Genomic DNA, 11,870 nt, shown 5'->3' with positions numbered 1-11,870 from the left:
CTTGTCCCAGAAATGGATAAAATGGATGTATCTATAACTAAAATAAGTCTAGATACATCCATTTCTAAGACAAGTATTTTCGGACGGAGGAAGTATTACTTACTGCGAGACAACCCAAACAGACAATGGGAAGCAGCAAACTCTGCTCTATTCTGTTCTCCTCTGTTCTGTTCTGTTACAAGATTGAGACTCTGAGAACACACCACATAAGAGTAAGTGTACATCTTCTGTGGTGAGGACTGCTCACTAGTTGTCTCATCGAATGAAACACCAGTGTCGGCCAGTTGCATCGTCGATCTGCTAGCGCAACACTTGTTATACAGATGGTGAAACATGCAATGCATGGTTTGTAATTTCCTTTCCTTGTGTTCTCTCATGAGTTCTAGAGTACAACAAGCCAACTTATCCGACACTTCATCTTGAAACTGCCCCCTCCATCCGTATAGGAAGGACTAGATCGTTCTGTCTGATGCTCCTTTTAGTATTATGATGATTGAAATATGACCAAGTCTGCGAATTCACTTGGTTACGATGCAAACCTCCTGGTTGCTGCAACACAAAGAGTCGTGTGAGTTGGTCATGTGAGATGTGTATTGACCATGGGTAGTTATTAATCTTACAGTAAACACCAACTTACAAGGAGATAACACACCATGGGCAGGCTTGTTTATTTCTGATTCTTTTTCTTTCTTTCTTAGTGTGTCTGCCCTTGCCTTGACAATATCACTATATCTTCTCTTATTAGCCATATATGTAAACTTTTTTTTGATCAAAATGTATGTAAACGTTAAGTTCCATCTGAACTGAAAGTGTGATCACATCAACCAAAATTGATCACACAGTCTGTTGGTTTTCTCAGGAACTATTCAGACACACTGTTGAATATCCGACAACAGAATATTAGAGATATCGTGGCTAAACTTCCTGAGATTTGGTTCGGTTTTGTGAAGAGGGGAGGAAACAGAGTAGCTCACCAACTTGCTCAAGCTGCTACAGGCCCCTTTGTTTATTGCTGAGTTGCTCAATTCAGATTGTAAAGACATTACCTTACATCAATAAATATCCCTGTTCCTGCACACACCCAAAAAAATAAAAATCCATGAACTAGTGTTCTCTTAGTTACGATGATGTGGCCTGAGTTGATGGTAAAATCTCCTGGTTGCTGCTCATATCAACATCGACGACACATATTTGGAATGTTGTAGAAAAAAAAACCAGTAATTCGGCAGCGGATTCACACTTGTCAGATGGTTTAAATCTAGTTGAAAGCTATCACTTTTCTTCCATTAATAATTATCATTGTGAGACAAAACAAAACAAAAAAGTGACTAGTACTACTTCAACACAAATCAAAACCGTTACATGTTCTAGAAAAAACCCAGTAATTCAGCAGACGATTCACACTTGTCAGCTGGTTTAAATCCAGTTGAAAACCTACTACTTTTCTTCCATTAATAATTATTATTGTGAGACAAAACAAAACAAAAAATTCAGATGGGGAGCAAACTCTATTTCTGTTGCACCCATCTGTTGTCTTGCTGATGAGAATCTGGCTGCTCAACATTTTTCTTGCTGATCATAATCATCATTAAGCACATGGACAATTTCAGTACTAAAACAAGCACCAGGACAAATCTCAGTCCCTAGATTGAGCCATCATACTGCCTGAAGGATTGCACATGGAAACAGGCAAAGAAGCACTTATATGCAGCTAAAGTAATAGTAAGAAACTGGGAGCACAATTTTAATTGGCACCTTCAAGCCTTGGCCACAAAAGCTGAATCTGAGGCCTACAGAATATTTAGTTATTCTGTGAGATTCCACTTCACAAATACACATTGATATCCATGCAACCAGCACTGGTTATTCAAAGAGACTAGTACTCACAGATGGATGCAACACAAGATGGTGCTCTCTGTATTTTTCCTGGCCACAACAGGACCTCAAATTTCTGCTTACATTTGAATGGAAGCAGGACATATGTGATGCACAAAAGACAAGAGCAATGCCGCTGCCTGCCTGAACCACCTCAAATCAAATGAATAAACAGAAAAGAAGAGTATAAGTAGTATATCAATACAAGGCGGGTAAACTTCACTCATAACCAAGAATGTGGCTTTCAATGATTATTTTTCTTTACAAGTTGTTACTTTCACAATGTACTTCCTTATACTAGATCGCCCTATGTACACAGATCAGCTAGAAATCTAAGACTACAAACCAGATGCTCCAGCCTCCAGAATTCCAAGTGTCAGACCAAGTTTCATCATCTCTAAAGCTTGGCAAAACAAGTGCCGTACAGGATTACAGCTTCTGCCCTTTCTCATATGCTCCTAATATACACAATTACTCTTGAGTTTGTCAGACGCCTATACATCAGCCCATTGAGTAGCTCAGGTTCATCTTTGATAGTTTCCTCTGCCTATGCATGGCTAATTGTAGGTCCGACAGAAGGTTTGGAAAATCCTCGGCAACAATGCGAGCAAACTCCGCTTCTTTAAACTTTGCTGAATGCTGCCTGGAGTTTCGCAGCATTGTTAGCAGACCCTTCGGGCTGTTTACATAGGTGAGACCCTTTTTGTCAACGCTATATTTGAATGTTTCATTCAGATAGCCGTTGCCCTTGTCATAGTTCACAATCTGCTGCCAATCACAGTAGAGCGGTTCCCCCTTCAGCTCTGTCATAACAGCCTCATAAGAACCATGGTCATTCTCTTCCATGTCCAGTAATGTGTCAAACATAGACGTGAAAGCAGAAGCACTTTGGTGTTCGTCCATCAGATTGATATGATATTTGAGTATTTCTGAGATGCTCTCATCACAGCCCTCAACAAGAGACAACCACTTTGACATATCGACTGGTGGTGGTTTGTTGTCAAAGATTTCTCTCTTCATCATATAGACGAATGCATGACGGTCCTCCTCCTTCATCTCCACACCTTCTTCTGTAATCATCTTCACCACTTCGGCTGTCGCCTCAGTAAACTTGACATTTTTGTACTTGTCGATCACAAAGTTCCTTGAGCTGAACTGACCAAGAAGGGTCAGTCCAGCCTCATGCACATTTTCCACCAGTTGATATGACTTCCTGGTGATGAGCTTTAGATCATTGCTAGTTGTCTATGAGACATGTCTGGAGGTGCTTCGAGGTGTATGGAGCTTGTCTATCAATGAAGCCCGGTTATCTTTCGCGTAATCGTGCAACGACACCCAATCAGACTTATCTGAGCTGCATACAAAAAACGCATGATATGCAGATGTAATTTCCTCAACATCATTCCTTCTTCTCTTGCGAGTATTTGGAACAGCACACGGAGAAGATGATATCTGATTGGACAACTCAGTGGCAATCTGAGCTAGCTGAGTAGCAGCATTTCTTACTTCTGGCTCACAAACACCCCGCAGTGGCTCCATAGCTTCGGCAATGCTACTGAGCTCGTAAGACATGATGCTCAGGTCTAAAGTCTTCATGATGGACTGTATCATTTCAATGGATGATACGATCAGCTCAGAATTGCGAGCTTTAGTGCTCTCATCCAAAATACTCAAGCCTGACTTGATCAATGGCTGCCAATGCCCAAATCTCAGCTGCTTCTGTTTGGACAGGGCAATCACCAAGCCCAAGTGTGCAATGGTCTGGCAGTGTACCTCCTCTAAGGCCCCTGACACTTTTAAGCAGATGCTGTTAACTAACTCATGAGATGCAAACTTCCAATTGTTGGACTGGATAAGTGCAGTGACGCAGAGAGCAGAACCAGAAGAGACACTCTCCTTAGTGCTCATCAAGCAACCAGAAAGGGGACTGCAGAGAGAGCTAATGATCCCACTTTTCTCTTCTTCTGTTCCCAGTGGATCAATTCCATATCTGGATAGTGCGCGTATCACCCTGGAGCAACCATCAACATGCAATGACCCTGTGTCTGAAGACATAATTCTGATGATGGTTGAAACGATCTGGCCGATATGTGGTACAATGTTGCGGCCATGAACTTGTGAAGCTGTCTCAAACACCAGCAAGGTATCTTCCACTGGTAAGCTGCAAAGACTCCGCGGATCACAGAGCTGATTAAGAAGCCTGGATAGCACGCTTCTGTCAGGATCAATCATGAAGAGTCTCAGATTGTTGAATTCATAAATTAGTTTTTCCACAGGATCCTTCGCCATACAACTCGTAGTCACTGAATATGCTGGACATATTTAAGAAAAGAAAGAAAATTCATGAGTACAAGAGGATGCTACATATTTAAGATGTAAGAAAATCCGCAAGTAGGTAAACAATAAGTATGAGAAACATCAAAAGCACAACACAGAACAGAGTACAAATTCTTCACTTGATTTGACGTAACTCAGGTCCCACCAAAAGCACAACACAGAACAGAGTACAAATTCCACAAACCATAAAAGGAAATGCACAAGTAACTACAGCTTAAGACAAAATCCTACATGTCTATTTTAAATGTTTCTGAGCAGAAATGTAGAGTAATAAACCAATAAGATAATCTCTCTTTTTTTTCTCTAAACAAACTTTCCGTGTCAGGTTCAAAGAGATCATGAGAAACATCCTATACATGAAGAGAAAAATCCCTAACTTATTGTTACAACCTCATAATATTGAAAGACCACTAGTGTGAATGCCACTATAAATTATAGCAGAAAATTTACAGCACACTACTACTGATAGAGTGGTAACTCCTTTGTAAAATTCTCGAGTTGCTACTACTTACTAAGAAGAAGATTCCCAGTTTTCAACATGTGGCCCAGCAAAGAGAAACATCCTATGCAAATCAATCTTAAGGTTTTGGGTCAAAAGACAGCGGTCATCCTCCAAAAAGGTTTGTTTTTATCAAAAGGAAAAAAAATCAGTAGCTTGTTTGGGGTCAAAAGACTGTCCTATAGAGCCTTTCAGCTCTGCATGGTGTCCTAGTCTAAAACTCCTACCCATTTCAATGCACTGGATATATTCAAGAAACAGAATAAAATCCCAATCAATCTGCACTTGAGTTGTCATTACTCACTTTTTCACGAAAAGCATACACAACACAGAACAGGGCACAAATTCTACAAGCCATATAAGGAAATGCATAACTAAGTGACCCCTGTCAGTTTTAAATGTTTTGTGACATTGTGCTTAAATGTAGAGCGATAAACCGATAAGATGCTTCTTTTTTCTAAACAAACTTCCGAGGTAAGGTTCAAAGAGATAATGAGAAACGTCCTATACATGAAAAATCAACTCTAACTTATTATTAAAACCCCGTTAAACTCTTGTGTCAATGCCACTGTAGAGCTATAAACTGATAAATGCTCTCTCGCTTTTCCAAACGAACTTCCAAGGTATGGTACAAAGGGATCATGAAGAAAAATCTCTGGCATATTATTAAAACCCCATAAAATTCGAATAACACCTAAGTATGGGGTCAGCGTGGCATCCCACATAGGCCCGGAAAAGTGACATGCCAACACAAATTAAACTAACTCCACTACAACTCAAGTAGGACTAATTTCTCTAATTTTGAACATGAAGCTCCCCATCAAACCAAGTCAACCTATGCAGATAGAAGGTTTGGGGTAAAAAAGACCCTGATCTCCATACTACTCTCCCACCAGATCCCCAAATCTCCAGTACCAACAGTTGAGGAACAGGGAAAATTTGTTAGTACTCTTCACCAGCAAACAAAATCATCATATACAAGATGAAGGTTTAGGGTCAACAAGACCCTGGTCTACTTACTAATCTTTAGCAGATCCCCAATTTGTTAGTACTTCCACAAAATTCCCCTACTTTCAACATGCTGATTCATACTATGCAAGTCGAAGGTTTTTACAACAAGAATACAAGAAGAGCATGGTCTCCTTGGCACCCTCCATCAGTGCCGATAATTCAGAACAGGGGACAAATTCTACAGTTCTTCGTACTACTCGCCACCACATGATTTCGAAATCCCCATTACCAACAATTCAAGAACAGGTACATGCCAATGCAAGAAAGCATCCAAATCAAGAACTAAGGTGACTGATTTAGTGCGGGGGGCGGGATTGGGGGAGGGGGAGGAGGGGCGAGGCGGCGAGGTTCTTACATTGGGAAGCGCCGGTCGCGACGGGGCGTGTTGCCGACGCGGGGAGACGCGGCGGCGCCGGCGGTGGCGTAGAGCGCCCGGGACTCATGAAGGACAGCTGCTTGTACGGATTCGGCGCGGGGGACGCGGAGAGGTGCGCCCGCGTCGGAACCGTCATAGTCACCCGCGATGGCGACGGCGGAGGCGGCCGCGCCGGCGCTGGCGTGGAGCGTCCGGGCCTTATGGAGGGGAGATGGTTGGCCGGCTTCTGCGCTGGGGACGTGGGGAGGTGCACCCGCGCCGGCACCGTCATCGTCTCCCGCGACGGCGACGGCGACGGCAGCCGCGAAGGTTCTTGGATTCTTTCCTCGGCGAGGAGCGGGGCGGGGATGAAAAGAGAAGCGGGAAGAGAAGCCCCGGAGCAACGGCTGTTGGTTATTTTTGTTCCTTTTTCTTGGTTTTTGCAGGTTATATATAGGGAGTAAAGGTTGAACTGCGTTGGGATTATGTGTGAGGGCACAACTTCAGCATCGTGGATCGAAACGCTCCTAAATGTGACTTTTTTTTAACATTCAACATCGTGCATCAAATTTGGGGAGCGCCGGTAGCCGAGGCGGGTAGACGTGGGTGGCATCGGCGTAGAGCGTCTGGGCCTTATGGAGTAGAGCTGGTTGTTCGGCTTTGGCACTAGGGACGCGGAGCGGGGCGACCGCGCCGGAATCTTCATAGTCACCCGCGACGGCGACGACGGAGGAGGTCAAGCTGGCGGTCGTGTGGAGCGTCTGGGGCCTTATGGAGGACAACTAGTTGTCCGGCTTTGACATCGAGGACGCGGAGAGGTCTACCCACGCTGGCGCCATATGCCTCCTCCCCCATGGTGGCACTCTACCTCGTCGAGCAAACCTTCAGATCGACACCAGCACCTCCTTCTCGGGTTCCAACATTTCCTACAAATTTGCCATGTTCCACTCAATATCATGTTTCTACTCAAAATAGTCTTGTCCAACATTTTCAACAAAATTGCTTCTACTAAATGTCTACCCACAACAACATTAAATCTAAATCTAAGTCCAAACTAGTAGCACATATCATAACCTCCAGTAACCAAATGCACAAAGAAAAGGACAACCTCCATTACACAAATTTGCCATGGAATTTCAGATATAAAGAGAAGCTAAAATCTGCCATTGCAAAAAGTGGGAGACATGCCAAAATGCAATAATTCATTGATGGTAAATCAGACAAATAAGTGTGATGTACACAATGGCAAATCAGAAAAATCAGAAGCTCCTCGGCATAAAAGTCCTACATCTCACCATGGCCCATGGGTTGGTGCCCATGCAAAACTTATTGTTCCCCAGTGTGAACTAAGAGCATCTACAACCGGACCTCTCAAAGCCGCCTCATACGCCCGGGCGGGCCGCCCGGTCACTCCCTCGGTCACGATTTTTTGACCCAGACGGCCCCATGGGGTGGATATGGGGGCGCCCGAGCACTCCCGCCACGTTGGACTGACGGCGTGGCCCCACATGGACTCGTGGGGAAACTCAACGGTCCAACGGGTGCCTCGACCGTCGCTACGGTGTAATCGCCGCGTGGCGCTGCTCCGGCTCGCCACCCGAGGTCGTAGCCGGCTATTTAAGCCGGCTGGCGCCCCCAGCCCTAGCACATCTGCCTCTTCCCTCCCTCCGCTGCCACTCGAGCCCGTTAGCCATGCCCCACGCCGCCGCTACTACACGACCCAACACTGTCTCTTCCTCCTTGAGCAGGTACAGATCCGTAGGGAAGCGAGGTTACCTCTGGAACCGAAGGAGGATGAGGAGGAGGTGCGGGGAGGAAGAAGAAGAGGAGGAGGAGGAGGAGCAGGAACCGGCAGAGGAAGAGGTGCTGGGGGAGGAGGAAGAGGAGGAGGAGCCGATGGAGGAGGAGTAGGTGTTGGGTAACGTAGCAGAAATTCAAAATTTTCCTACGTGTCACCAAGATCTATCTATGGAGAGACTAGCAACGAGGGGAAGGAGAGTGCATCTACATACCCTTGTAGATCGCTAAGCGGAAGCGTTCAAGAGAACGGGGTTGAAGGAGTCGTACTCGTCGTGATCCAAATCACCGGAGATCCTAGTGCCGAACGGACGGCACCTCCGCGTTCAACACACGTACAGCCCGACGATGTCTCCCACGCCTTGATCCAGCAAGGAGAGAGGGAGAGGTTGAGGAAGACTCCATCCAGCAGCAGCACAACGGTGTGGTGGTGATGGAGGAGCGTGGCAATCCTGCAGGGCTTCGCCAAGCACCACGGGATATGAGGAGAAAGAGAGATGCAGGGCTGCGTCATATAGAGGAGAGGAACTCATCTCCTGTCATGTGCAGCCCCAAAACCTCCACTATATATAGGGGCAAGGGGGAGGGGAAGGCGCCCTAGGGTTTCCCCTAGGGGGGGGGGGGGCGGCGGCCAGGGAAGATGGGATCTACCCCTTGGGTGACTTGGCCCCCAAGCCAGGAGGTGGGAACCCTTAGATGGGGCGCCCCAAACCCCTGGTCACGTGGGAATAGGTGAGGGGGGCGCACAGCCCCTTAGTGGGCTGGTTTGCCCCCTTCCCTTGGCCCATGAAGCCCCCCAACACTTGCCGGGGCTCCCGAAACACCTTTCGGTCATGCTGGTCATCACCCAGTACCTCCGGAACACTCCCGGACTCCAAAACCCTTCGTCCAATATATCAATCTTTACCTCCGGACCATTCCGGAACTCCTCGTGATGTCCGGGATCTCATCCGGGACTCCGAACTACCTTCGGTAACCACATACAAGCTTCCTTTATAACCCTAGCGTCACCGAACCTTAAGTGTGTAGACCCTACGGATTCGGGAGACATGCAGACATGACCGAGACGTTCTCCGGTCAATAACCAACAGCGGGATCTGGATACCCATGTTGGCTCCCACATGTTCCACGATGATCTCATCGGATGAACCACGATGTCAAGGACTTAATCAATCCCGTATTCAATTCCCTTTGTCTATCGGTATGATACTTGCCCGAGATTCGATCGTCGGTATCCCAATACCTTGTTCAATCTCGTTACCGGCAAGTCTCTTTACTCGTTCCATAACACATCATCCCGTGATCAACTCCTTGATCACATTGTGCACATTATGATGATGTCCTACCGAGTGGGCCCAGAGATACCTCTCCATCACACGGAGTGACAAATCCCAGTCTCGATTCGTGCCAACCCAACAGACACTTTCGGAGATACCCGTAGTGTACCTTTATAGCCACCCAGTTACGTTGTGACGTTTGGCACACCCAAAGCACTCCTACGGTATCCGGGAGTTGCACAATCTCATGGTCTAAGGAAATGATACTTGACATTAGAAAAGCTTTAGCATACGAACTACACGATCTTGTGCTAGGCTTAGGATTGGGTCTTGTCCATCACATCATTCTCCTAATGATGTGATCCCGTTATCAACGGCATCCAATGTCCATGGTCAGGAAACCGTAACCATCTATTGATCAACGAGCTAGTCAACTAGAGGCTTACTAGGGACATGGTGTTGTCTATGTATCCACACATGTATCTGAGTTTCCTATCAATACAATTCTAGCATGGATAATAAACGATTATCATGAACAAGGAAATATAATAATAACTTATTTATTATTGCCTCTAGGGCATATTTCCAACAGTCTCCCACTTGCACTAGAGTCAATAATCTAGTTCACATCGCCATGTGATTAACACTCACAGGTCACATCGCCATGTGACCAACATCCAAAGAGTTTACTAGAGTCAATAATCTAGTTCACATCACTATGTGATTAACACTCAATGAGTTCTGGGTTTGATCATGTTGCTTGTGAGAGAGGTTTTATTCAACGGGTCTGCAACATTCAGATCCGTATGTATTTTGCAAATTTCTATGTCATCTTGTAGATGCAACTACTACGCTATATTTGGAGCTATTCCAAATAACTGTTCTACTATATGAATCCAGTTTACTACTCAGAATAATCTGGATTAGTGTCAAAGTTCGCATTGGCGTAACCCTTTACGACGAACTCTTTTACCACCTCCATAATCGAGAAAATTCCTTAGTCCACTAGTTACTAAGGATAACTTTGACCGCTGTCTTGTGATCCATTCTTGGATCACTCTTGTACCCCTTGACTGACTCATGGCAAGGCACATTTCAGGTGCGGTACACAGCATAGCATACTGTAGAGCCTATGTCTTAAGCATAGGGGACGACCTTCGTCCTTTCTCTCTATTCTGCCGTGGTCGAGCTTTAAGTCTTAACTTCATACCTTACAACTCAGGCAAGAACTCCTTCTTTGACTGATCCATCTTGAACACCTTCAAGATCATGTCAAGGAATGTGCTCATTTGAAAGTACCATTAAGCGTTTTGATCTATCCTTATAGATCTTGATGATCAATGTTCAAATAGCTTAATCCAGGCTTTCCATTGAAAAACACTTTCCAAATAACCCTATATGCTTTCCAGAAATTCTACGTCATTTCTGATCAACAATATGTCAACAACATATACTCATCAGAAATTCTATAGTGCTCCCACTCACTTCTTTGGAAATACAAGTTTCTCATAAACTTTGTATAAACCCAAAATCTTTGATCATCATCAAAGCATACATTCCAACTCCGAGATGCTTACTCCAGTCCTTAGAAGGATTGCTGGAGCTTTGCATACTTATTAGCATCTTTCAGGATTGACAAAACCTTCCGGTTTGTATCACATACAACCTTTCCTCAAAAACGTCGAGGAAACAATGTTTTTGACATCCTATCTGCAAGATTTCATAAATAATGCAGTAATCGCTAATATAATTCCAACAGACTCTTAGCATCACTACGAGTGAGAAAGTCTCATCGTAGTCAACCCCTTGAACTTGTCGGAAAACATCTTAACGACAAGTCGAGCTTTCTTAATGGTGATACTTACCATCATTGTCCGTCTTCCTTTTAAAATCCATCTGCACTCAACAGCCTTACGACCATCGAGCTGTTCTGCCAAAGTCTACACTTTGTTTTTATACATGGATCCTCTCTCGGATTTTATGGCCTCGAGCCATTTATCGGAATCCGGGCCCACCATCGCTTCTCCATAGCTCGTAGGTTCATTGTTGTCTAGCAACATGACTTCCAAGACAGGATCACGTACCACTCTTGAAGTAGTACGCATCCTTGTCATCCCACGAGGTTTGGTAGTGACTTGATCTGAAGTTTCATGATCACTATCATAAACTTCCACTTCAATTGGTGTAGGTGCCACAGGAACAACTTCCTGTGCCCTGCCACACACTAGTTGAAGAGACGGTTCAATAACCTCATCAAGTCTCCACCATCCTCCCACTCAATTCTTTCGAGAGAAACTTTTCCTCGAGAAAGGACCCGATTCTAGAAACAATCCCTTATTGCTTTCGAATCTGAGACAGGAGGTATACCCAACTGTTTTTGGGTGTCCTATGAAGATGCATTTATCCGTTTTGGGTTCGAGCTTATCAGCCTGAAACTTTTTCACATAAGTGTCGCAGCCCCAAACTTTTAACAAATGACAGCTTAGGTTTCTCTAAACCATAGTTCATACGGTGTCATCTTATCGGAATTATGTGGTGCCCTATTTAAAGTGAATGTGGTTGTCTCTAATGCCTAACCCATAAACTATCGTGGTAATTCGATAAGAGACATCATGGTATGCATCATATCCAATAGGGTGCAGTTATGATGTTCGGACACACCATCACACTATGGTGTTCCAGGCTGTATTAGTTGTGAAACAATTTCCACAATGTCTTA

At 44.8% G+C, this 11,870-nt stretch overlaps 1 protein-coding gene across 1 annotated transcript; it reads right to left on the bottom strand.

The window, feature by feature from the left end:
• Positions 1 to 2,088: 2,088 nt before the first annotated feature.
• Positions 2,089 to 6,470, bottom strand: LOC147967635 (protein SINE1-like). Its single transcript, XM_087522495.1, has 2 exons — positions 6,078 to 6,470; positions 2,089 to 4,187 (listed from the first exon to the last, which is right to left on the bottom strand). The coding sequence occupies exons 1-2, from the start codon at positions 6,367 to 6,369 to the stop codon at positions 3,121 to 3,123; spliced, it is 1,359 nt and encodes a 452-aa protein (XP_087378621.1). The 5' UTR covers positions 6,370 to 6,470; the 3' UTR covers positions 2,089 to 3,120.
• Positions 6,471 to 11,870: the final 5,400 nt, after the last annotated feature.

Source organism: Triticum urartu, chromosome 5A (assembly GCF_056163025.1).
Source record: "Triticum urartu cultivar PI428250 chromosome 5A, HENAU_Tu73, whole genome shotgun sequence".
Taxonomy (NCBI): domain Eukaryota; kingdom Viridiplantae; phylum Streptophyta; class Magnoliopsida; order Poales; family Poaceae; genus Triticum; species Triticum urartu.
The sequence above is the reverse complement of the archived record's forward strand: the minus strand, read 5'-3'. Positions and strand labels throughout refer to the sequence as shown.